The sequence below is a fragment of the Protopterus annectens genome, chromosome 1.part2, assembly GCF_019279795.1.
Source record: "Protopterus annectens isolate FY-2018-M chromosome 1.part2, PAN1.0, whole genome shotgun sequence".
Classification (NCBI taxonomy): domain Eukaryota; kingdom Metazoa; phylum Chordata; order Ceratodontiformes; family Protopteridae; genus Protopterus; species Protopterus annectens.
The window spans coordinates 1,115,255,473-1,115,281,754 of NC_056727.1; the positions used below are offsets into that span (position 1 = coordinate 1,115,255,473).

A 26,282-nucleotide genomic window follows, 5' to 3' on the forward strand; every position below is an offset into this window, starting at 1 on the left:
AGGTGGGCCATCTACAGACCCTGGAAACTACAGACCCGTAAGTGTTAAAGTGACACCCTGACCCTCATGTGCAAAAATGGAAAACAAAAGGGTTGTGGATGGCTGGATGTATATAGATAAAAAGACAGATAAATGCATACACACACATTGTGGCAAGGCTGTCTACCTGGCAGTATGACCACTGGCTGAAGGTGATGGTCACTGTTGATGTGACACTCCAACCCCACATACAAAATGGAAAAAGGGGATCGATGCTAAAGCTCAAAGATGGACACAGACAAATATGCACTTTTAAGTATTACTACATTGAGGATATTGAGCAGTCCTACTTTGCTGAGCACAGTCAGCATAGTGGGTTATGATTGGATTTCCAGTCATGACCAAGTTAAGTGATTGAGACATGGATGGGAAGAAATTTTCCTAAAGAGTGAAACTAAAGTTGAATCTTGACATCTATGTTGAGAACATGTAATGGTCTATTTATTATTGAAGAGGTACAATCATAATTTGCAGCAACTGGAGATCTGGTTCCTCTGACATACTACTAGTTGCAAGGAAAAAAGTATAGGTCAGAGCATGAAGTGTTTTACAGCTTTGAAAGCCATAACATATTTAGCACTGCTGCATGGACTCATCCAAAAGCTAAGTGTACATTTGGCAAACTAACAGCTTTAAAAGCTGTTAAGTACTTCATTCTGCATTTTTTTCTTTTGTGTGGCAGCAAGAAGTGTTTCTCACTTTTCCAAGCTGTTCTGACTTCTTGCCTTTCTTCTGTGGTGGATGTTGGGTATGTTCTAGTGCAAGGCTAGAGCATAAGAGCTCTAAGCTAAGCATAACAAAAGATGTTAAGCACCTCTGATGTCAGAGGAATGCACAACAAACATGTATGTTTCACAGTTTTGGAGCATATTCAATGCATTACATCATTTAAAGGGCTTCCCCGATGTTGGTATTTTTTTTGGTATAGCCCACAAGTTTGATTATTTATTTTCACTGTGCAGACATTCCCAGAGGGCTCTAAGTGGCCTCTGTGAATTGTTTAGGGCAGGCTATGTGGGTTTTGCCTTGTACCAGCTGTACACACTTCAGTGCCATATTTATAAGTAGCATGTCTTTTTGCAGGAACTTGGTCATTTCTCATTTTTCATCAGCAGTAAGACTATAAAAAAAAAGTTCATGTTTTTATCATATTCATACCAATACACCTCAGATTAGCATGATTTTCTGCAGTATTTAGAGGAAAACTAGAAACATTTTGCTTGCTGCAATACCAAAGTCAGCATAATTGAATTTATATTTGTAGTATTGTTAAGCACACTATAGCAAGCCAACATTTGTATACACTGTGAAATTTAACAAATGAAATATAATTTGCTAACCACATGTGCAAATAAATTGATATCTTAGATGAGATCCCCATAAGAACTATTTTATTTCACAAAGAGCAACAGTTGAAAATATTTTACAAAAACAAGAAAAAAAACACAAGTGGTCATTCAGCCAAGTGTATTATGTGAAATTAAATTTCATGCTTTGCTGTGTGGTTCACTTGTAAAGCATTAAATAACAGGAGAACATACAGAAAAAAACACTGATATGGAGCTCTGGAATGAAGATTGTTGGCTAATGCTTTTCATAGACACGGTTGCAAACTACATTGCCCATGACGAGAGTCTGAAATGAAATCAAAGTGTTAATTAGACAAAGTTGTTTATGGATCTGTCTCCTTTATTTAAAAGAGTGCTGTTTGTTTAAAGCAGTACATATGTACACAGTCTTAGCCATTGCATGAATGTATATAAACCAAAAACTGCTTGGACATGCTGACAAGCTGAAGATAAATTAAGTCAAGTGTAGGACAGATTTGCTCTCCCACTCATATACTTTAAGGAGTTAAAATACATATTTCATTATCACTGGACAGACAGAGACATTGCCTGGTCTTTCGGTTCAGTTTACCTAGCAGTCGCTAGCACCCTTGGAACACTGCCAACACCTAGCAAATTGCAACAACACAATGAGACACTCACCTGTAACACGACACAGACAACTTGCCATTGTGAGTGGCTTAGTAGGTTGCATACTCAGATGTCTACAGGATCAAAACTGCTGTGGGTTACATTCCCACACCAGATGCATGGATTCATGTTCCAGATGTAAATCTCCATTGCAGCCTAGGGGTGCTAAACTTCTGAGGAGCCATATTTAATGTGAAATATCAAACTGAAGACCCATCTGCATGAATTGGTGGTAGCTTAGGTGGATGCTAAAATTCCCACTGCATTTGTCAAAACAAATAAAAAAAAAATTCCTTGGTGTACTGATCAAAATTCATTTCATCTTTATGAATATAACCATGGTTCTTCCCTGAAAATAAACTACATACCTACAGGGAATGATGTGTTCAGTACTAAAAGTAAGTAAAATAAACATTCTTGGCTAAGTTAGGTACTAAAAGTAAGTAAAATAAACATTCTTGGCTAAGTTAGGTATGGTCAGGCATTGATTTTGAGGAGAATAGTTCAAGTCTATGCCATGCTGGTGGCTAAGTGGAGTAAATCTCTGACATTGACCAAGGTGACCCTGGTGTGATTAGAAGTTTGGGTGCTTTATAGCATTTCAGGTAGGATGAGTGTGCCCACCCAGGAGGAAGGAGGTAGGTCCTGTCCATCATATTCTGTTAATCCTCACTAAGGCACTACCAGATAGTAAGGACAGAGTTGAACTGGTGGGTACCACCCAACACAGTAATGGTGGCCCTTGTTGGCTAAGCACAGGAGTGCACTTGAGCTGAGAGTGGGGTGTAGGTAATGCCTAAAGGAGGTTTTAAGGCCTTACACAAAACTATCGCTCTTTGCTAGGATATCAATGAGTGCAAATTCCTGAGTGTTTCAGGATTATTGCTCTTCTGGACAGTTCTTGCCCTTGGTGATCTGCAAGGGAATTCACTGCACTCATAGGGAACTGCTCAAGGCTAATAGGGAATTGTTCAATGGTTGTTGGTGGTGGGGGGATGCAACTAGAAAAAATATCCCAAGTCTGACTAGCTGTTTACCTACATGCTATAACAATCTTATGCTATGGGGATGTACTTGGGGTAGCCTTCCTGTGTCCTCTCTTGTATGCCTCTTTAAAATCCTGAAGACCATTGTTTGAATACACTCCCCATGGCTCAAACCAGTGACTCTACACCTGTGACAGTGGGTGACCCATGTTTTCTCTTCATGCCATTTAGATATGAAGCTAGCAGGCATCTGATTTGATATCAAAGAAGCCCCAACTTTCCAAATGCTGAACAGTCACCAGGTTATGAATTGAGACTATCACAGATTGTCTCTGTTTTGCTTGGGGCCATAGTTGGTTGTAGAGAACAGTCATCATCAACCCCCTTTTTCCCAGTTTCTACATGGGGTTGTGGTGTGTTAACTGTCACCATCTCTCTCGATTCAATGCCACACTTCTGCCTTCTTCAACACTTATGCCAGTCTGTCACAGATCTCTCACACAGTCCATCCACCTCTTTGCTGGACACCCTCCTTTCCTCTTACCTTCTTCTTGTCTGTCCCAAACCTTTGTCACCAGATTGTCTTCTGTTTTTCTGCACATCCCCAAAATACCATAGTCTATTCTCTTTGATCTTTTCTGCAATTGGAGTTATTTTGGTTTGTGCTCTTATATCCTCATTTCTTCATTTGTCCCACAGCGTGCATCCTACCACTCTTCTCAGGCCCTTCATAGATGTTAAATAAATACTCTGCAATGAGGCTGTCATTGAGGGACACTCACTAAATGACAATTCCGTTATAAGCTGCAAGTCATAGCACTAAAATACAGCATTTCAATTATATTACCTTTTCTTATTTGACATATGGAGTGTAACCAAATTTAAGAGTATGTTGATAATGGCCAAAGATATTAAATAATTGCAGCATTAGTTTTCAGTTGTCGGATAATTCTGAAAGGGGTACTGCAGATTTGTCTGAATAGAGTCCTAATCTTTTTGGCTTAACGAATAATTCAGATTCTCCTTCCCTCACTGACTTGTTGGGATTGCTTACACAATGTTTAGATACGTTAACTAACCGCTTGGACTTGGTGGATAAGAGGCTTACTGATGTAACAACTAACAATGTACATTTTATGAATTCTAACTTGCAAAACGGACAAAACACCAAGCCTGGCACACGTGAACAGATGAGATTATGCTCTAATTCTGCATCTATCCCTCCAGGCCAAAATGTTTGTGAGACTGGACCCAGTCTTCAGCGTGAAAACAATGACAATCATGGTAATGACACTGGGCTTATTGGCGTTCCTTCATTATCAGCTTGGGTGAACAACACGGGTAATCTAGCTGCAGGATTTAGCCCGAACTTGGAACGACCGGTTCAAGTGCCTAATTTACCAGTGGTGAATACACAAGGTATTATGGACAAACTGAAACTTTTAGATTTTAAATTGTTAAAGTTGAAAAAACTGCAACTGGAAGTAATATATTTTAAACAATGTTTAACGGAGAAATTAGTGCCTAAAGGGCTGCATTACTTTCAGTACCCGACAGGTTTACTTCCTGACTCTCTGTTCCATAAAGAACTATTAAATCTGTTTAACCTTTCTGGTTTTTCTTTGATGGAATTAATGATCAAACATTATTCCATCCAAATTGAGAGCATTACGGTTGAAGTTAATGACCTTGACAATGACATTAGATCTAACGCAGACTTTGTGAGATATAAATTTGAATATGAGAGAGTGTTTACCAGCATTGACCAGCTGTTAGAAAAACTAAAGCTAAACAAAATTAAGAAATTAAACAGGGACCGTTTAGCTTATGCTAATGGGACAGCATATCCTAAGCCCCATTTATCCCAGGTTTGGCAAAATAACAACAATATGAACGAACTTGGTCAGATAAACTCGACTAATTCCATGGATAATTTAGGGGAAGTTAACATAGATTTAGACTCTAATGTAGTTCAACAAATTGAACCACTAAGACGCAGTGAAAGACTTCAATCTGTTAACAACAATAACACCATGCAACGTCCCATTGTAGTAACTAACAACCATGTTGCCAATCAGGGTTTTCAGAAAGGAGTCTCAGCCAAGAATTCTTCGAAACCACAATGGCCTTGGAACCAGGGGAACAGATCTTGGAACAACAGGAGGAAGAGATAGTTGCTGTCCCCTCATTCCCACTGGATAGTCATGCTGTGAAACCATGCGTATTAAAGAATGCCAATGGTGACTTTTACATTTATAACTTTTCGACCATTACTATAGAAGCTGACTTGGTGGAACTTTTGGCAAAGAGTAACACCTTTGTACCCAGCAAAAACATGAATATTGCAAAAACTTTGTTGGACCTGAAATGTTTTGTTAGGAAACTGAACCTTTCTTTTCTTTTGTGTAACCAGTACACATCTAGTGTCCCATTCAAACCATTAAGTACCTTTAATCCACCATTACACCCTTTATTGCGTGTGTTTGAAGGAGCATGTGAGCTTGACTTTAGGCACATTGCAGATAATCGTAGGCACACTGATTACCATAGAACTAGTAATGTTTCTTTTGAACAGATTCAAGCTTTGAATTTTATTAGATCTTCTATGGTACGGTGTATAAAACCAGATAAAGAGGGTGGACTGGTTATTTTTGATAATGCAGATTATAACATCAGGATGGAAACAGTTTTAAACAATCAGGCTTATCGTAAAGTATCATTAAATGAGTATAATGTAGCTTTATCCAGAGTTAAAAGTTACTTCAGAGACTTATTTATTGAGGCAAAAATAGATGTGGATACTTTCAACTTCATTAACATACCATTCCCCAAGTTACCTATTATGTTTGGTATCCCAAAAATTCACAAAGGCATTCAAACCCCCCCTATGAGACCACTTATTGATGCACGTGCTTCTTTAACGTATCCTTGTGCTAAAGTGGTAGATTATATACTTCAAAAGTATATTAAAAAAATTCCACAAGTTTGTAAAGACTCGTGGTCATTTTTGGAAAGTCTAAATGACTTATGTATCAACAACGATCATGGCTTTTTGACCATTGACGTGGTCGATCTATATACCTCAATTCCTCATTTGGAAGCAGTGGAATGGGTGTCTTTAATATTAGGTGAACTAAAAGCCTCAACTAATGATATACATGTAGTCTCTGAACTAATCAACATCATATTGACTAACAATTTTTTTACATTTAATGGTCAACACTTTTTGCAACAACTTGGGTAGCCATGGGCTCCCCATGTGGGGCCAGTCTAGCTAACTTGTTTGTCGCCTATTGGGAAAAACAGTTTGTGTTTGATCAACCAGAAATTTCAAATCTACTGATGTTTTATACCAAATTTCTGGATGACATTTTTATCATTTTTAAAGGCGACAGCAGTGTAGCCGACAAGCTTGTAGAATATTTCAACTCTACAACAACATTTCTTCGATTTACTTATAGTTTCAATTCTTCGAGTATTGACTATTTAGATGTTAAATTATTTAAAGATCCAGTTTCTAACAGTTTGTGTTCAAACATCTACAGGAAGCCAAATTATTGCAATTCATTTCTACACTATTCTAGTGCACACCCTTACAAACAGAAACACTCTATTGTTAAGGGGCAATTAGTAAGAGCAGCCAGGATGTGTTCTGTTGAAACAGATTTTTTAGTGGAGTGCCAATTGTTAAAAAACATGTTTGTGAGTAGGGGATACCCTAATCAACTTGTCCAAGAACTTACCATTGATGTTATTAATAAACGTAAGTTAGGGTTATTTAAACCCTAAAAACCCTAAATATTTTAATTTCAACGTCACTCCATAAAGAAACATTGGACTTGACAACCAAAAGACAAAATGCTCCTGACATTACTAACAGTTTTACCATTTTGGTTAGGTTGCACACTGGAAATGGTCATGTTATTGCTAATTCAATTCTGACAAACCGACACAAGTTGTCATTTATTACATTTAATAAAGATAGTGAGCAAATAAAACAGTCACCGTATAAGAATTGGTGCCTACTTCATAAAGACAATCTCTTGATGGAGAGAATTGGACCATTTCCACTTATTGTGTATAGGAGAGGTGCAAACCTTAAGAGCCTCTTGGAGAGTAAAAAACTTAGAACATATAACAGAATGTGTGGATCTTTTGCTTGTGGTTTTTGCAGTATGTGTAAATTTGTTAAAAATACCACCTTTTTTGAGGTAGAAGGTAAAAAATTTAAAATTATGTATAAACTTGATTGCAATTCCAAAAGTATTATTTATTTGGCTAAGTGTAACATCTACAACTCTTTTTATGTGGGAAAGACTGATCGCAAATTCCGGGATAGAATTTACGAGCATACATACGCGATCACTAAAAATAAGGGTGATAATGCATTAGCATCAACCCTGATCATTCCTTTCATTTTTTGGCTATAGACCAACTGATGTTTGACAGCAGAGGGGGACCTACTTCAATACTACTTGAGTGCCGTGAATTAGAATGGCAACTGCTGTTGAATGTTTTCAGTTATCCTGGGTTAAATGACAACTGTAATATCACTTGCCTTTTGAAGCTTAAGAGTTGCTTGAGGTAACAAGTAACTCTAAATAATATAATACATACATTTTTTGACCTTCTTTGTTCATATAAAAGTTACAATTATACATTATTTAATTCATGCATTATCAATGTAAGATCATTTAATAAGCAAAATAGTCAGTTGTACTTGATCACCTTTGAGCACTTAGTATATCGGGTATGTAGTTTGATCGTGTCTTGTTATGCTAATATTGCAGTTATTTGTAACAAGGAGGAGGCATATAGACACACTGTTACCATCAGCATGTTTACCTTGTAACATTCTGTATTTTCCAACTTGAACAGAGTATTGACGCTCTATGTACTTTTGGGTTCGAAGATCATTAACATGTATGCTCCTGTATCAACTGCGTACAGGTTATGTAGTTCATACTGCATGGTCAGTTGTACCTGACTACCTTTGAGTACTTTTTACATCGGGTATGTAGTTAGACTGTGTCTTTTTACGCAAATATTGCAGCTATTTGTTACATGGGGGGGGGGGGTTTATAGACACATGGTTTTTACCAGCGTGTTTATTTTGCAACATTCTGGATTTTCAAATTTAAATAGAGTATCTATGCTCTATGTGTTTTTATTTTTGGGTTTGTAGATTATTAACATGTACGTTTATATATTAATTGCGTATAGGCTTACTTGGTTTTTATTGCATTTTAGTCATTGTTTATTGACATTTAATATTTTTAATTTAAGATGTACATATAAATATATATATATATTTACATTGTGTTATGTGTTTATTTACTTACTTATTACTCACTGACAATGTGCGTTTTTGGGTGAGTTTTAGCAAGCTCTATGCATGGTCCTTTAATTTTTGATGTGCACTTCATTAGCCCACTCATTTGATTGGTGAAAATGTTTGAATTTCTGAGTGGAAAGTTTTAAAAGGAGCTTGGTTTTGTCTGTTTGTATTTTTCTGAAGAAGTTTTCCAACATAGGAGGACGAAAACGTTGTTGGTTTTTCAATAAACTGAATATACGTTAAATAAGTACGTTGCCTAATCCATTTCAACAGCTTGCTGCGCAGAGTCCACTTTCGCCTTCGTGGTTTAGTGGTATACATATTCTTTTTGTTTTCTCTTGAATAGAGATTATTTTACTTTGAATTAATCAAAATTTGCCTTATTTTTCTTTCTCTACCCCGACACTGCATAAATCTTTGGAAGTTTTAAGGGAAGACATTTGTCAAGAACTTAATGTTTTCCCCAGTGGCTTGATTATTTATAAAATTTGTACAAAGGGTTAGAAGATTTTAACCAGTGGTTCAGGTTCCTTTTTCCAGCTTTAAGCAGATGGACTTGGTCGCAACTAAGAATATTTTGATGTTTTGGGAAAACAAATATTTTATTGTAGCTCTTGAGCATTTAGATTTCTGAAAATGTTACTTTTTGTAGTGTTCTTTCAGCGGGACATCATTCACCAAACTGCACCTATGTTAGACAGGATTGCTTTACAAAGAATCAGTAATGTATTAGATGTTACAGAAATTTCTTAAGTTTGCAAGTCTATTTATGCGTCTTATTCTTGGTATAAACCTTCACTGAACTGTTATTTGGGTAGAATAAAAGTATGTCTGAAGGATCAGGCTTAGTCTTACAATGTAATGTCTAAAATTAGAGCCTCACTGCCTCTGTAGTGCTCTTTGGAGCAGATGCCAGTTGTCTCATTCAGAATTTAGAGAAAGGACAAAACTAAGGAGAGATTGCGTGGCATGTTTCATGTAATGACAGAATATTTTTCTGCTGTGGTGCATTTTAGAAAATTCATCTTTTATAACATGAACATTTTGGTCAGTGCATGTCCTTCAGCAGTTCAGTAGTTTGGATCTAATCCTTATGATAGGGGCTGATCTTCAATCAGTTGGGTAGAGGGAAGCTTTAAGATTCAGAGGTTCTGTAGGACTGGACTATCTGAATCAAACAAAACATACTTCCAGCAAACTGAGTCCATCTGCTCCATTGAAGTGCAGAACTACCCTAATTCTTCCATATTCAGCTTACCATTTCTCACATAAAGAGAAATTCTTTGGTAAGAGGCACACTTGCAAAAATCTCAAGTAACTGAAACAGCATATCCAAAGATTTGCAGTTGTAGCAGTGCTGAAAATGAAGTGCAAAGTATATTCTTTGAATAAACCAAGCCTGCAATTGACGCTAAAGCTGTCCAAAGTTTCTTCTTTGCAGAGAAGGGCCTCTTCTAAAGAAAATGCAAAGATAATCACAGTTAATATTCCCTCATCTTCCAACACAGTTGGTTATTATTCCTTAATCTTTCTTGTGTCTTTCCTCTAACTGGTGTTAGAGGTAGTCAAGACTAATATAAAGCCTTTAACTCATCATATATATGTTATCCATTTTGGTAGATGGGTATCCTACACCACCTCACTTTGCTAGCGTACAGATGAACCAGACTCATCTCAGTCACCTATATGACTTGGGGTTTAGCTATTTCAGAGCCAAATGCATATTTCTGACATCATTTCCCACCATGGCCTCATGAAGGACAAAACTGTAGCCCAGTATTGATTATTTAAGCAGTCCTTTAAATTGTCCATGTATTTTCCCCACCTTTGCAAAACGTTTTTTCTTCTTTAATACTCGAACTTTAAGATTGATGTTCTTGCCTGTTTCATGTTTGAACTGGCTAGTTTGATGACACTGACATTCATCTCCTGGAAGATAGTGCTCTAAGTGGCTGTAATCTGTGTTTATAGGGTCACTGAGTTGCAGGCCATTACCTGTAAGGATCCTAAGTTGGTCTTTTGCAAGAGTCAAGTGTCCCTTAGGACTATTCCATTTCTTCCTCAAAGTGTTATCTCATTCATCTTTAAGCCAGTCCATTAATTTCTCTGTTTATTCAGAGGCTGTATCTGAGGAAGAAAGAATAATTTGTACCTTTGTGTGCACAGTCAATTAATATTTTAAACTGTAAAATTTTATTCCAAGCACAAATAAATTTAATTGAATTAATTAACCAATAAACCTGCAGGTTTAACACTGAAGGCAAATATATTGTGTGTTGAAAATCTATAGAAAATGAACCATGGCACCATCTCCTGGACAAAATAAATAGTTCAAGAAGATGAAGTAAAACTGAAGATTTTATAAATATCTTGAACTCCAAAAATGTTGTGTTTCAAGTTATTTAACTAGAAAACATAATAAAATTTAGTTATCATAATAACTTTTGTTTAATATTTATGTTCAATGCAGTTAACTACAAACTTCAAATATTAAGAGAAAAAGTAAAAAATATATAATATATTATATAGAGAGTATTGCTGTGGGGATAACTCATTATAACTTGGCAGATCTCATTTTCAGTACTGGCCCTAAAGAAATCATATCATTAAGTCCCGGTGTTCTATTGGCTTCCAAAGTAAGTTGCCAGTACAGTTCTCTGTATTCCACTAAGGTCTCATGCCTCCCAAATGAAAAACTACTTAGTTTGCAATTCAAGCCATGTTTATATAGTGCATTTGTCTCTTTCTTGTTTTTAATCTCATATAGGTGTTCATAAATTCTTTGTTTTAGTTGTCTTTCACTTTTCCCTACATAAAAAGATGGACATGCCCTGCATGTAGCCAAATACACTGTACCTTTGGTGCTGCAATTGGCATAAGTGTTTAACAAAATATTTTTGTCTCTAGATTCCAAGAAGATGTCAACTGAGTTTTGTTATGTTTGTATGTATGTATACACATCTTTTTAAATAACATTTAGAGTCTGTTCCCTAGGATGAACAAAAGTTGAACATCTACATATGTATACCTTTAAACCTGCAGGTTTATTGGTTAATTAATTCAATTAAATTCAATTAGTGTGTGTATATAACAATAGCTGTAGACTACTGGCATTTGTTTGCATATTTGTGCTTGGAATAAAACAGCGTTATTGACCTCATTGAGGTTTTCCTTCGAAGTGTGTGGTGACTTTACAGTTTACAAGTCTTGTTTTTCACTGCACTCCTCTTTTGGTTTATCAATTAATATTTTACCTGAAGGGGGTGCTTGAGTTTAGGAGTGTAGAACACCTGCTTATCTCCCTTTGTAAAGGATGAAAAGAACTTGCAATGGCTAAAAAAAACCCTCCCTAAGTGACAGAGAACTGCATTACGTTTTGCCATCAGCCAGCTATTTAGCTGCTGGACAGTGCAACCCAGAAACATGGCTGTTTTCACTGCTTGCCTCAGAAAAGTATCAGAAAACTGTAACTACTGTATGTGCATGTAGAGACTTGATTATGGGCAAGCAAATTCTTTGGTCATTTAAATATGGAAGAACTACTTCTTACTATCAAATATGTGTATACATTTGTAAAGCCAGAGGTAACACAAGATTAAATGAATGGTCTATCACTAATCACTTTGCCATCTTGTTCCTAGGCTATGTCACATATTTCCTTCCTTTTTGTTTGATTTTCCCAAGCAAATATCCTCTTATTTCTCAGAAATTCTGCAAACATACCTTGAAATGCACCTTGTAAATGTAATGAACCCTGTAATATACCTTCTAAATATAATGGAACTTGTAATATACAGTGTAAATGTAACATACCTTGTAAATGTAATGTATTTGTAAATGTAATATAATGTACCTATGTACCTTGTAATGCACAGTGTAAATGCAATGTACCTTGTAAATCTAATGTAATTTACCTATGTACATTGTAAATGTAATGTACTTTGTAATGCACAGTGTAAATGTAATGTACCTTGTAAATGTATTGTACTTTGTTGTAATGCACCTTGTAAATGTAATGTACCTTGTAATGCACCATGTAAATGTAATCTACCTTGTAATGTAATGTATCTTGTAATGCACCATGTAACTGTAACGTACCTTGTAAATGTAATATATTTGTACATGTAATGTAATGTACCTTGCAATGCACAATGTAAATGTAATGTACCTTTTAATGCACCTTGTGAATGTAATATACCTTGTAATGCACCTTGTAAATGTAATGTACCTTGTAAAGCACCATGTAAATGTAATGTCCCTTGTAAATGTAATGTACCTTGTAAAGCACCATGTAAATGTAATGTACTTTGTTGTAATGCACCTTGTAATGCACAGTATAAATGTAATGAACCTTGTTGAAATGTACCTTGTAAGTGTAATGTTCCTTGTAATGCACCTTGTAAATGCATTGTACCAGCTAATATACCTTGTTCATAGGTGTGTACTAGGCTAATGGCCCTGGAGCCTTTACAAGCCTAGCCCACAGGATTACCCTGCACCATGTAAATGTACCTAGTAATGCATAGTGTAAATGTAAGGTCCTTGTAAATGTAACATACTTTGTTGTAATGTACCCTGTAAATGTAATGTACCTATGTACTTTGTAAATGTAATTTACCTTGTAATGCACAGTGTAAATGTAATGTACCTTGCTGTAATGTACCTTGTAATGCACCTAGTAAATGTAATGTACCTTGTAGTGTGCCTTGTAAATGTAATGCAATGTACCTTTAAAGCACCATGTAAATATAATGTACCTTACAAATGTAATGTATTTGTAAATGTAATGTAATGTACCTATGTACCTTGTAATGCACAGTGTAAATGCAATGTACCTTGTATCTTGTAAATGTAATGTAATGTACCTTGTAATGCACCATGTAACTGTAACGTACCTTGTAAATGTAATGTACCTATGTACATTGTAAATGTAATGTACCTTGTAATGCACACTGTAAATGTAATGTACCTTGTAAATGTATTGTGCTTTGTTGTAATGCACATTGTAAATGTAATGTACCTTGTAATGCACCTTGTAATGTAATGTATCTTGCAATGCACCATGTAACTGTAATGAACCTTGTAAATGTAATATATTTGTACATGTAATGTAATGTACCTATGTACCTTTAAATATAATGTACCTTGTAATGTACAATGTAAATGTAATATACCTTGTCATGCACAATGTAAATGTAATGTACCTTGTAATGCACCTTGTGAATGTAATATACCTTGTAATGCACCTTGTAAATGAAATGTACCTTGTAAAGCACCATGTAAATGTAATGTCCCTTGTAAATATAATGTACCTTGTAAAGCACCATGTAAATGTAATGTACTTGTAAATGTAATGTACTTTGTTGTAATGTACCTTGTAATGCACAGTACAAATGTAATGTACCTTGTAAATGTAATGTACCTTGTAAATGCATTGTACCATCTAATATACCTTGTTCATAGGTATGTACTAGGCTAATGGCACTGGGGCCGTTACAAGCCTAGCCCACAGGATTACCATGTAAATGTAACTAGTAATGCACAGTGTATATGTAATGTCCTTGTAAATGTAATGTATTTTGTTGTAATGTACCTTGTGAATGTAATGTAATGTACCTATGTACTTTGTAAATATAATGTACCTTGTAATGCACAGTGTAAATGTAATGTACCTTGTTGTCATGTACCTTATAATGCACCAAGTAAATGTAATGTACCTTGTAAGTGTAATGTAATGTACCTATGAACTTTGTAAATGTAATATACCTTGTAATGCACAGTGTAAATGTAATGTACCTTGTAATGCACCTAGTAAATGTAATGTACCTTGTAGTGTGCCTTGTAAATGTAATGTACCTTCTAAAGCACCATGTAAATATAATGTACCTTATAAATGTAATGTATTTGTAAATGTAATGTAATGTACCTATGTACCTTGTAATGTACAGTGTAAATATAATGTATCTTGTAATGCACAGTGTAAATGTAATGTACCTTGTAAATATAATGTATTGTATCTTGTAAATGTAAATATAATGTACCTTGTATATGTAATGTACCTTGTAATGCACCATGTAACTGTAGCGTACCTTGTAAATGTAATGTATTTGTACATGTGATGTAATTTACCTATGTACCTTGTAAATGTATGTTGTAATGCACAGTGTAAATGTAATGTACCTTGTAATGCACAGTGTAAATGTAATGTACCTTGTACTGCACAGTGTAACTGTAATATACTTTGTTCTAATGCACTTTGTAAATGTATACTGCACAGTGTAACTGTAATGTACTTTGTTCTAATGCACCTTGTAAATGTAATGCACCTTGTAAATGTAATGTACTTTGTAAATGTAATGTATGTTGTAATGCACTATGTAACTGTAATGTACCTTGTAAATGTAATGTATTTGTACATGCAATGTAATGTACCTATGTACCTTGTAAATGTAATGTACCTTGCAATGCACACTGTAAATTTAATGTACCTTATGAATGTAATGTACCTTGTAATGCACCTTGTGAATATAATATACCTTGTACATGTAATGTACCTTGTAATGCACCATGAAACTGTAATGCACCTTGTAAATGTAATGTATTTGTACATGTAGTGTACCTATGTACCTTGTAAATGTAATGTACTTTGTTGTGTATTTTGTAATGCGCCTTGTAAATGTAATATAACTTGTAATGTACCTTGTAAATCAGCAAGTAAATGTAATGTACCTTGTAAATGAAATGTATTTGTAAATGTAATATAATGTACCTATGGACGTTATAAATGTAATGTACCTTGTACTGCACAGTGTAAATGTAATGTATGTATGTACCTTGTAAATGTAATGTACTTTGTAATGTATCTTGTAAATGCAATGTACCTTGTAAATGTAATGTACCTTGTAATGCACAATGTAAATGTAATGTAACTTCTAAATGTAATGTACATTGTTGTAATCCACCTTGTAAATGTAATGTACCTTGTAATGTAATGTACCTTGTAAATGTAATGTATGTTGTAATGCACTATGTAACTGTAACGTACCTTGTAAATGTAATGTATTTGTACATGTAATGTAATGTACCTATGTACCTTGTAAATGTAATGTACCTTGTAATGCACATTGTAAATGTAATGTATTATGTAATGTACCTTGTAAATGTAATGTATTGTATCTTGTAACTGTAACCTACCTTGTAAATGTAATGTACCTTCTAATGCACCATGTAACTGTAACCTACCCTGTAAATGTAATGTACCTTGTAATGCACAGTGTACATGTAATGCACCTTGTACTGTAACGTACCTTGTAAATGTAATGTTATGTACCTTCTAATGCACAGTGTAAATGTAATCTACTTTGTTGTAATTCACCTTGTAAATGTAATGTACCTTGTAATACACCTTGTGAATGTAATGTACCTTGCAATGCACTTTATAAATGTAATGTACCTTGTAATGCACCATGTAACTGTAACATACCTTGTAAATGTAATGTATTTGTACATGTAATGTAATGTACCTGTGTACCTTGTAAATGTAATGTACCTTGTAATGCACAGTGTAAATGTAATGTACCTTGTAAATGTAACGTACCATCTAATGCACAATGTAAATGTAAGGTACCTTGTAATGCACAATGTAAATGTAATGTACATTGTAATGCACCTTGTGAATGTAATATACTTTGTAATGCACCTTGTAAATGTAATGTAATGTACCTTATAAAGCACCATGTAAATCTAATGTCCCTTGTAAATGTAATATAATGTACCTATGTACCTTGTAAATGTAATGTACCTTGTAATGCACAGTGTAAATGTAATGCATCTTGTAAATGTATTGTACTTTGTTGTAATGCACCTTGCAAATGTAATGCACCTTGTAATGTACCTTGTAATGCACCTTGTTAATGTAATGTGCTTTGTAATGTACCTTGTAAATGTAATGTACCTTGTAATGCACCTTGTGAATGCAATGTACTTTGTTGTAATGTGCCATGTAAATGTAGCATACCTTGTAAACTTAATGTAATGTACCTTGTAAATTTATTTATTTTAAATTTGTTAACTGGGATAATCCAACTGGACTGGGTCCATTTTCAGTGGAGGCCCAAGGAGAAAATCTCCACATGAAACAACAATAAAAATAGCACTATAATAATACAAAAGTATAAAAACATAAACACATTGTTAAGGTAGTACCAAACAATTGATATGCTGAACAGCAGCTTTGTTGAGAGAAAATGTCAAAAACTATAGAGAAGGCTAAGAGAGAAAAATAGAGGTTACCTGTCTAGCAGGTTAGCCATAACAAGGTCAAGACCTATGTTGTGTATTAGATTAATAGTAGGTGGAAGAGGAAAGATAAACAGGGTGAGGTAAGTAATGAGGTGTTAGTCATTTTATGCATGGGCAGATCCAGGTTTTTGTGAGATGTGATTTGAGTAATTTTTTGAATTGTGTGATATTTGTGGTGGAGGTTATGGAGGGGGGAGGTTATTCCGGGTTTTAGCTACAGTATGAGCATATAGAGATTTACCTGCAATATTATTTGCTCTGGTGATACAAAGGAGAGATTTAGTAGTTGAACAGAGGGGAAAACTAGTAGAGTAGTGGGTGAGAAGTTGTTTTAGGGGTGGTGTATTTTCAGGGTAGTTCAGGATATTAAAGGCACTGGTTAGCTGTTGGTAGGTGAGTATTCAAGCCATTTAATGTTTGTTTGTACTTGGCAAAGATAGGTTTTGATTTAGCAATTTTGTTGTAGCTTGATTCAATTTTGTCGAGATCAGTTTTTCTAATATGGGTGAATATTGGTTCCCCATACATAAGAGTGGATAGAAGGTGAGTTTGGGCTAGAGCAATTCTTGCTTTATCAGTGGGAAAACTTTTGTGTCTATAAAGTGTACCCATTTTTGTGCAACCTTTGGAAAGTTTGGGCCATGTGGACATCAAATAAGAGATTTTTGTCTATTTCTACCCTGAGGAGTTTAGTATGGGTTGAAGGAGTGATTAGAGTGCCATTTTTGGATGAGATGGAGAAAGTTAGGGGAGTAGGTTTAGATTTATTTGGAATAAAGAAGAGTAATTTAGTTTTGTTGGGGTTAGGAATAAGTTGGATGTCAGTGATCCAGTTTTCAACAGCAGAAAAGGATTCCTGGGCCAACTGTTGTAGAGTGGTTAGAGATGGGGCTGCAGAGATGAATGTTGAGTCATCTGCATACAGTACAAGTGTGGCTTGTTGGGTGGAGGTATGCAGGTTGTTTGTGAAGATAGAGAAGAGAAGTGGGCCCAGTATTGAGCCTTGAGACATACCAATGAAATTGGGAAGTAGTGGAGATAGTATGTCTTGCCATTGGACCAACTGCTGTCTGCCTTGTAGGTAACTGTTAAACCAGGATATAGTAGAGGGGGCAAAGGATAGGGAGGTTAGAGCATCTATTACTTTTGGGTGTGAGACCATGATGAATGCTTTGGAGCGATCTAAGAAAAGAGTAGACATGAAGTTGCTATTTTTTCTATGATGATTAACTTGATTTGTAAAAGAGAGAAGATCAGTGGTTGTGCTGTGATGTGGACAGAAACCATGTTGGGTGAGGGAGAGAAGATTGTGTGTTCAAGTATTGCATGACTTGAGAATGAATACATTTCTCAAGAAGTTTAGATAGTGTAGGGCGTATAGCTATTGGATGGTAGTTAGAGAAATCATAGGAATGGCTACCTTTATGTAGAAGTAGGATGTAGGATATTTTCCATATTTGAGGGACATAAGCTTCCTGAGTGGACTGATTGATAAGGATTGAGACTGGGTAAGATAGGGAGTCAGCTGCTATTTTTAGAATGTTAGCAGGTAGTCCGTCAGCAGCAAGAGTAGTAGGTTTCAAGTTCAGGAGGAATATTTTAATTTTAGAAGTTGGAACAGGTGAGAGAGTGAAGGAGGGTATGTTATTTGGAGCTCTGGTAGTGTTACATGGAGAGTTTTCTTCTTTCGGGGTTGATGAGGGTTAGTCTTGTACAGTTGGGTGGACAGTGTCTGGATCAAGTTTATAAAGTGATGATTAAATTGGGAAGCAATGTCTTTATTATTATTTGGGTTGGTGGGGGCAGGGTGGTTGTTTTACCAGGTTTTAGAAGGGAATTGATAGTATGCTAAAATGTTGCGGTTTTGTTTAGAATGTTTGTTTTGGAGACCTAAAAAGTAGTTTTGTTTATCTAGTTTTTATTTTTTAGCCAAATTCCTGAGCTGTCAATATTTTGCTTGGCTTGGTTGGAACTGTCTTTTTTCCATTTCTTCCAGGCCTTACCTCTAGACTTTAGTAAGGCTCTCATGTCTCTGCTTAGCCATGAAGCATAATTTGATTTGGTTCTTACTTTCCTGATAGATGCAATTGAGTTAAGAACATTGTTAAACATGTTGTTAAAATAGTTAACTGCTTGGTCTAGTCCTAGGGTTAGTAGAGGTTTCCAGTTGCATTGTTTTAAAATGTCATTTGGATCCTGTTGGTTTATAGTATGGTCATATCTGATCTGTCTATAGATTATAGGGTTTGGAGTAGTGGTACATCTCCTTACAAGGAAAGTGGGGTGATGGTCAGTAAGTCAATCTGGAAGGCATCCTGTCTGGTAGTATTATTTGGGGCAGTTTACTAATGTCCAATCAATAATGGATTTTGTTTTGGGATTTTTTATTCATTCTGATGGGATCTTGTATGAGTTGGTTAAATCCATAGAGATTCATTTGGTTGGTGGGGTTAATGGAGTTGCAGGCTAAACAGACAGTATTTAGGTCACCTAGTATAATAGTTTCCTGTGGCAGGTTGTAGCTTGCCCATGAAGAATTTCTTCAATAGTAGAAGAGTTATTGCCTGGAGGAATATGGCTATAGAGAATGTTGATGTGTTTTTCATTGTTTAGGGCTAGGACTGAGCCTACAGTTTCAGCATTTTGAAATTTGGGTATAGGGATTTGAAGAGGTTGAGTGTGCTTTTGAAAAGAATGGCAACTCCCCCTCCCTTTCTACCAGATCTGTCTAGCCGAAGAATATTATATCCTGAAGGGATGATTTATTCATTTTGGATATTGGGTTTCAACCAGGTCTCAGCAATGGTAAGTATGTTAGGAGAGTAGTGACTAATGAATGCATGCAGGTCAGGGAGTTTATTAGAGATACTTCTGGTATTGCTGTTTATGATGAGTAAGTTAGATTTTCCTTTTGTTAAAAAGTATGTTGTAGCATGGTCCTGGGTGTAGCATGGTAGATGTATTCATGGCAAAATGTAAATTGTAGCATGGTAAATGTAATGTATCTTGTAATGCACAATGTAAATATAATGTACTTTGTTGAAATGCACCTAGTAAATGTAATGTACCTTGTAAATGTAACATACCTTGTAATGTACCATGTAAATGTAAAGTACCTTGTAATGGTAATGTATTTCTATATGTAATGTAATATATATTGTAATACACAGTATAAATGTAATGTACCTTGTAATGCACCATGTAAATGTAACATACCTTGTAAATGTAATGTAATGTACCTATGTACCTTGTAAATGTAATGTACTTTGTTGTAATGCACCTTGTAATGTAATGTACCTTATAAGGCACAGTATAAGTGTAATGTACCTTGTAAATGTAATGCACCTTGTGAATGCATTGTACCATCTAATATACATTGTTCATAGGTTCACAGGTGTGTACTAGGCTAATGGCCCTGGAGCCTTTACAAGCCTAGCCCACAGGATTACTCTGCACCATGTAAATGCTTTATATCCACCTAGGTGCGTGCACCACTCTCCCCAAGCAGCCCTGTGGTGTGACTGCTCGTCTCGCTTCCTGCCTTCTACCCTGGGTGCAAAAGAAAGGTTTATTTAAGTCTGTAACTACAAATAAGCAAGAACCATCTCCTCCTGGTATCTGAGAAGATGTCTACAGTGCTCAGCTCGCCCTCGATGCAGTTTATCCCCTAATTACCTAAGGCTCAGTCCTTCTACCCCAGGTGCTCTATTCTGAGTCTTTCAAAAGAAAGGTTCATTTAAGTCCGTAACTAGAAATAAACAAGAACCATCTCCTCCTGGTATCTGAGAAGGCACCTACAAAGGTCAGCTCACCCTTGGTGCAGTTTATCCCCTAATTACCTAAGGCTCAGTCCTTCTACCCCAGGTGCTCTATTCTGAGTCTTTCAAAAGAAAGGTTAATTTAAGTCTGTAACTAGAAATAAACAAGAACCATCTTCTCCTGGTATCTGAGAAGATGCCTACAGTGCTCAGCTCGCCCTCGGCGTGGTTTATCCCCTAATTACCTAAGGCTCAGTCCTTCAATCCCAGGTGCTCTATTCTGAGTCTTGCAAAAGAAAGGATTATTTAAGTCTGTAACTGCAAATAAGCAAGAACCATCTTCTCCTGGTATCTGAGAAGATGCCTACAGTGCTCAGCTCCCCCTCGGTGTAGTTTATCCCCTAATTACCTAAGGCTCAGTCTTCTACCCCTGGTGCTCTAGTCTAAGTCTTGCAAAAGAAAGGTTTATTTAAGTCCATAACTACAAATAAGCAAGAATCATCTCCTCCTGGTATCTGAGAAGATGCCTACAGTGCTCAGCTCACCCTCTGTGCAGTTTATCCCCTAATTACCTAAGGCTCAGTCCTTCTACCCCAGGTGCTCATAGGTTCATAGGTAGGTACTCGGCTATTGGCCCTGGGGCCTATACAAGCCCAGCCAAAAAGATACCCTGGCGTTTGGCACCCAAGAAAATTCTTTTCCTGTGCCACTGTCAAGCAGAGCCACAAAGGTGATCCCCAGGGTGAATTTCCTATTTCCCATCCAATCATCAAGATTTTTCTTGAAGAGTGCTAACAAGGAGCTTTGTTTGATATAGATAGGTAGTTTATTCCAGAGTATGGGAAGTCTCTGGGACAGGAATCTATCCCTCCGGCATGTTCTGTTTATTGTGGTGACAAGGTTTAGGTCCCTAGAGCGTGTATCTCGGAGGGATTGGGATTTCTTTAAGTGGAGCATGTCCAACAGCTCTGGGTTTGACATAGCTTTGTATGTTAGGCAGAGATCACCTCTGAGTAGGCGATATGCGACAGAGTAAAGCTGGAGTTTTATGAGATGGTCTGTGTAGGGCATCTGTTTTAGGCCAGTAATCCTCTTTGTGAGGTATTTCTGTGGCCTTTCCAGTTGTTGTAGATGTCTTGTGAGGTACATACCAAAAGGGACGTTGTACTCTATAACAGGTCTAATGAGTGATGAGTAGAGGGGAAGAATGACCTCTTTTTTTCTGGATGAGAAACCTTTTGTTATGAGGTGTGCCACGTAGAAGGATTTCCTGACTACTGTGGCGATGTGATTATCAAAGGAGAGACTACTGTCCACCTGTGTCCCAAGGTCTCTTATCACACGTTTGGTGTTAAGTATACTACCGCCTATGTTGTAGTTCATGGGTACAGAGTTTTTACCAAAGGGGATGACAATGCACTTTTCGGCACTGAGCTTGAGGCCATGGCTTTGACACCAGGCATCTGTCTCAGTGAGGCCCTTTTGTAGGATGTCCACATTGTTAGGAGTTTCGATTATGGCTCCTAGTTTTCAGTCATCTGCGAACTTCGTTAGCCAAAGACCTTTTGTGTTAGCCTGTACTTCAGAGAAGTAGATACCAAACAGGAGAGGACCCAGGACTGAACCCTGTGGTACTCCACTTGTCACTGGTCTGAAGTCAGATTTGGAGTCTACAACTTTCACAGTGTGGGTTCTGTCAGTGAGCCAGTTGGCAACCCATCTTGTGACATAGGGATTTATACCTAGTTTAGTGAGTTTATCTATAATTCCAGAGTGGGGGATGGTGTCAAAAGCCTTGGCAAGATCTAGATAGGCTGTGTGAACCACCTTACTCTTGTCTACAGCTTTGGTGACTGTTTCAAAGAAGTCTATCAGGTTTAGGAGACATGATCTGCCTTTTACAAACCCGAACTGGGTGGGATCCAGAGTTTGGAGATTACCGATGTCTTTGTTTATAAGTTCCATGATGATACGTTTCATGGCCTTGCAGACCAGGCTCATCAGGCTAATGGGGTGGTAGTTCCAGGGGTCCATGGTGGCTCCCCCCTTGTGGAGTGGGATAACCATTGCTGTGCACCATTCAGCAGGCACAAAGCCTGAGGTGAGGCTATGATTGAACATGGTACTTAGGTGGGGTGCCAGTACATTCTGTAGTTTGTGTAGAACGCAGCCTGGGATGTTGTCTGGTCCCATGGATGCTGTGTTCTTGGCTTTGGAGAGTGTGTTTTTTTACCTGTGCAGCCATGATTACAGGAACTTTGCATTCTTCCGGTATAGAGATGAGCTCTTTAGGGGGTGAGAGGGGGGTAAAGTTAGCACTGAACCTATCTGCCAGGATGTTGGCAATATCAGTTGGGTCTGTATATTTAGTGCCATTGTGCTGTAACTCAGAGCAGATATGAGTGTTGCCATTCAGATTCTTGACATAGCTATAGAATGCTTTGTGGTTGTCTTTAAAATCACTGGCGATTTTGTTTTTGTAACTAGCTTTGGAGGATTTTATCGGGGATCGCAGCTTCTTACTGAGGCTGACAGGGGGCTCCTCCACTTGTGGGATTTTACTTTATTTTGCAAGAGTTTCTTCCTTCTGTTGTACAGTTTGTTTATGGCAGTGGAACACCAGATTGGCTTCCCTTTTTTGGAGGATAGCTTCTTGGTTCTGTTTGGGATAGCACGATCCATGCACTCATGTAAGTGCTTATAAAGTGCAATTGTGTAGGATTCAGTAGTTGTAACTGTATTGTCCATCTGGATGGGTGTCATGAAGTTCACCACTTCTGTCTTAAGAAGCATGAAGCTGGCTTTGGAGAAATCTTTTACCATGGTTTCCTTAAATGGAGGTGGAGGCAGGGCATGGATATCTAGGGTAATTAGCTTATGGTCGGATCGGACCAATGAGGCATTGACTTCAGGTGTGGAACACCGGTCACTCATATTGTTAATGACTAGATCTAGGATATTATTGTCCCTGTTGGGGGTGTGGATAAGTTGATCCAGGGCATTGGAGTTTATGAATTCCAGAAAGCGTTGAGTGAAGGAGTTGGTACATGAGTAGTTTTCCCAGTTAATGGTGGGGTAGTTGAAATCGCCCATTATTAGTGTGTTTGGTTGAACCCTAGTATTTTCCAGTACATCAAGAAAAGAGGAGTGGGAATCCTGGGGCATGGTGGGTGATCTGTAGCAAGCTACAATTTGGATTGCAGTTTTGCCCAGAGTTAGTTGCACTTGGATAACCTCAGTTGCATTATGCTGAGCAACTAGCCTGGAGGTGTGGATATCTTTAATGAATATGGATACACCTCCGCCTTTGTTGTTCCGGTCCAGGTTACATGGCCGAAAAGTGTGGTATGAGTTATAGCCTGGTGGTGCAGGGGTGCTCTCTGGAGCCTTGAACCAGGTCTCAGTCACTGCACAGATATCAATGTTCTCCATTTTAAGGAGTGCCTCGAGTGAGTGCATTTTGAGATTTAGAATTCTGGCATTGAGTAGCATCACCCTCAGTTTTTGCTTGCCTGTTATTGTTACAGTGGTGAATTTGTCATTTGAACCTTGCCTAAAAAAGGCACTATAGGGGCGGCAAGAACCTTAGCCACTATCCGGAATCCCAGGGGTGACAGGTGCAGGCCATCTCTGGCAAGGCATCATGGCCTGTCAACCATGTCATCCCAGGCAGACAGATACTGGATCTCTTTAGAATGGCACCAGAAGCTTAGCCAATTGTTGAAGTCAATCATTTTGTCCTTGTACTGCGGCATCATTCTGGGTGATGGCAGAATGCTACTCAGGGCTAGGGTCATACCTGCCTGGGCTACAAGATCGGAGAGCTCTTCCATGTCTCTTTCATTTAGTCCAGGAAGGTACGTCTCAGGTCGTTCACACCAACATGGACAATGACAGAGTCATATTTGTACATGTTGTGGAGTGACCCGAGTGCGTGGGTTATGTGGGGGAACCTGACACCCGACAGGCAGCTGACAGTAACCTTCTCCTTGTTTAGCCTGGTGAGTGGGGACATCAGTGTGCCTGGCTATAGAGTCACCTATGACTAGTGCGTTGGGTACGTTGCTTTGCCTTATTGGCTGTGGTTGAGTGGCACACTGAGTCTGCGGGCTATGTGTCATTTGGGTTGTGTTGGGGGTAGAGCTTGCTTGCATTTCTGCTTTGGAGGTCTCTGTTGCTTGAGCAGATTATTATTGAGAGCCTCCGCAAATGTTTTTGAGTTTCTATGTGTGGATTTTGGTGGTGTAGATTTAGTGAGACTATGTGATGAGTGTGGTGTGGTCCAAGTGTTTACCTTCTCCTCTTGACTGTCAAGTTCAGTCTTGATTGGAGAGAGCTTTACCTCCAGTTTGGCTAGATAAGTGCTCTATTCTGAGTCTTGCAAAAGAAAGGTTTATTTAAGTCCGTAACTACAAATAAGCAAGGACCATCTCCTCCTGGTATCTGAGAAGACGCCTACAGTGCTCCACTTGCCCTCAGTGTGGTTTATCCTCTAATTACCTAAGGCTCAGTCCTTCTACCCAGGTGCTCTATTCTGAGTCTTGCAAAAGAAAGGTTTATTTAAGTCCTTAACTACAAATAAGCAAGAACCATCTCCTCCTGGTATCTGAGAAGATGCCTACAGTGCTCAGCTTGCCCTCAGTGTGGTTTGTCCCCAAGTTACCTAAGGCTCAGTCCTTCTACCCCAGGTGCTCTATTCTGAGTCTTACAAAAGAAAGGTTTAAATCTCTAACTACAAATAAGCAAGAACCATCTCCTCCTGGTATCTGAGAAGATGCCTACAGTGCTCAGCTCACCCTAGGTGCAGTTTATCCCCTAATTACCGAAGGCTCAGTCCTTCTACACAGGGTGCTCTATTCTGAGTCTTGCAAAAGAAAGGTTTATTTAAGTCCCTAACTACAAATAAGCAAGAACCATCTCCTCCTGGTATCTGAGAAGATGCCTACAGTGCTCAGCTCACCGTCGGTGCAGTTTATCCCCTAATTACCTAAGGCTCAGTCCTTCTACCCCGGGTGCTCTATTTTGAGTCTTGCAAAAGAAAGGTTTATTTAAGTCTGTAACTACAAATGAGCAAGAACCATCTCCTCCTGGTATCTGAGAAGATGCCTACAGTGCTCAGCTCACCCTTGGTGTGGCTTATCCCCTAATTTTATTTATTTTTTATTTTATTTTACATTTGTTGACCAGGATATTCTGACTGGATGCATGTCCATTTTCAGCAGAGGCCCAGGGAGGAAAGCTCCAAGGGTAAGCAGATACAGCATTACATAATACCAGCATTACATATTACAAACAGACTATTTACAGTGATTACATGAGTAAGCAAGTTAAATAAGTTCCACAGGTTAGAGTTAATCCAGAGCATAAGTCAGGGTTAAATTAAATTACACAGTAAACTGGTTAACATATTTTTACACATTCTAGAGAGAGTTAGCGAGGCTTGATACATTGGCATAGCCAGTTAAGTGCCAAATGTTGTTTGAGTCTAGTTTTAAATTGACCTAAGGTAGAAAGTAAGGTAATATCAGCTGGAAGAGAGTTCCAGGGTCTACTTACAGGGTTTGCAAAGAGAGAGTCACCGGCTGTGTTATTAATTTTGCTAGTCTGAATTAGTTTGTTAGAGGATCGAAGTGGTCTAGGATTGTTATAGGGGATGATAATATTTTTAAGTGCAGGAGTATTGTCCAGATTATAGAGGATTTTATAGGCCATAATCAGTTGGTTATACTGGATTAGGCTGGGTAGTTCAAGCCACCCAAGCTGATTTAGATTGATGCAATGATGTGTCCTAAAAGCCAGTCCAGTGGCAAACCTGGCAATGTGGTTGTAGCAAATTGAGAGTTTAAGGACAGTCTTGTTTAAATTTGAGAGTAGAGGGGAT

General features: G+C 37.6%; 1 protein-coding gene across 1 annotated transcript in view; it reads right to left on the bottom strand.

Annotated features, from left to right (window-relative positions):
• Positions 1 to 1,408: 1,408 nt before the first annotated feature.
• Positions 1,409 to 26,282, bottom strand: part of LOC122792256 (fatty acid-binding protein, heart-like) — a 177,878-nt gene continuing 153,004 nt past the window's right edge. Inside the window, exon 4 of the mRNA XM_044060006.1 lies at positions 1,409 to 1,674. Coding sequence (XP_043915941.1) covers positions 1,624 to 1,674 — 51 coding nt within the window. The 3' untranslated portion in view covers positions 1,409 to 1,623. The remainder of the gene's footprint in view (positions 1,675 to 26,282) is intronic.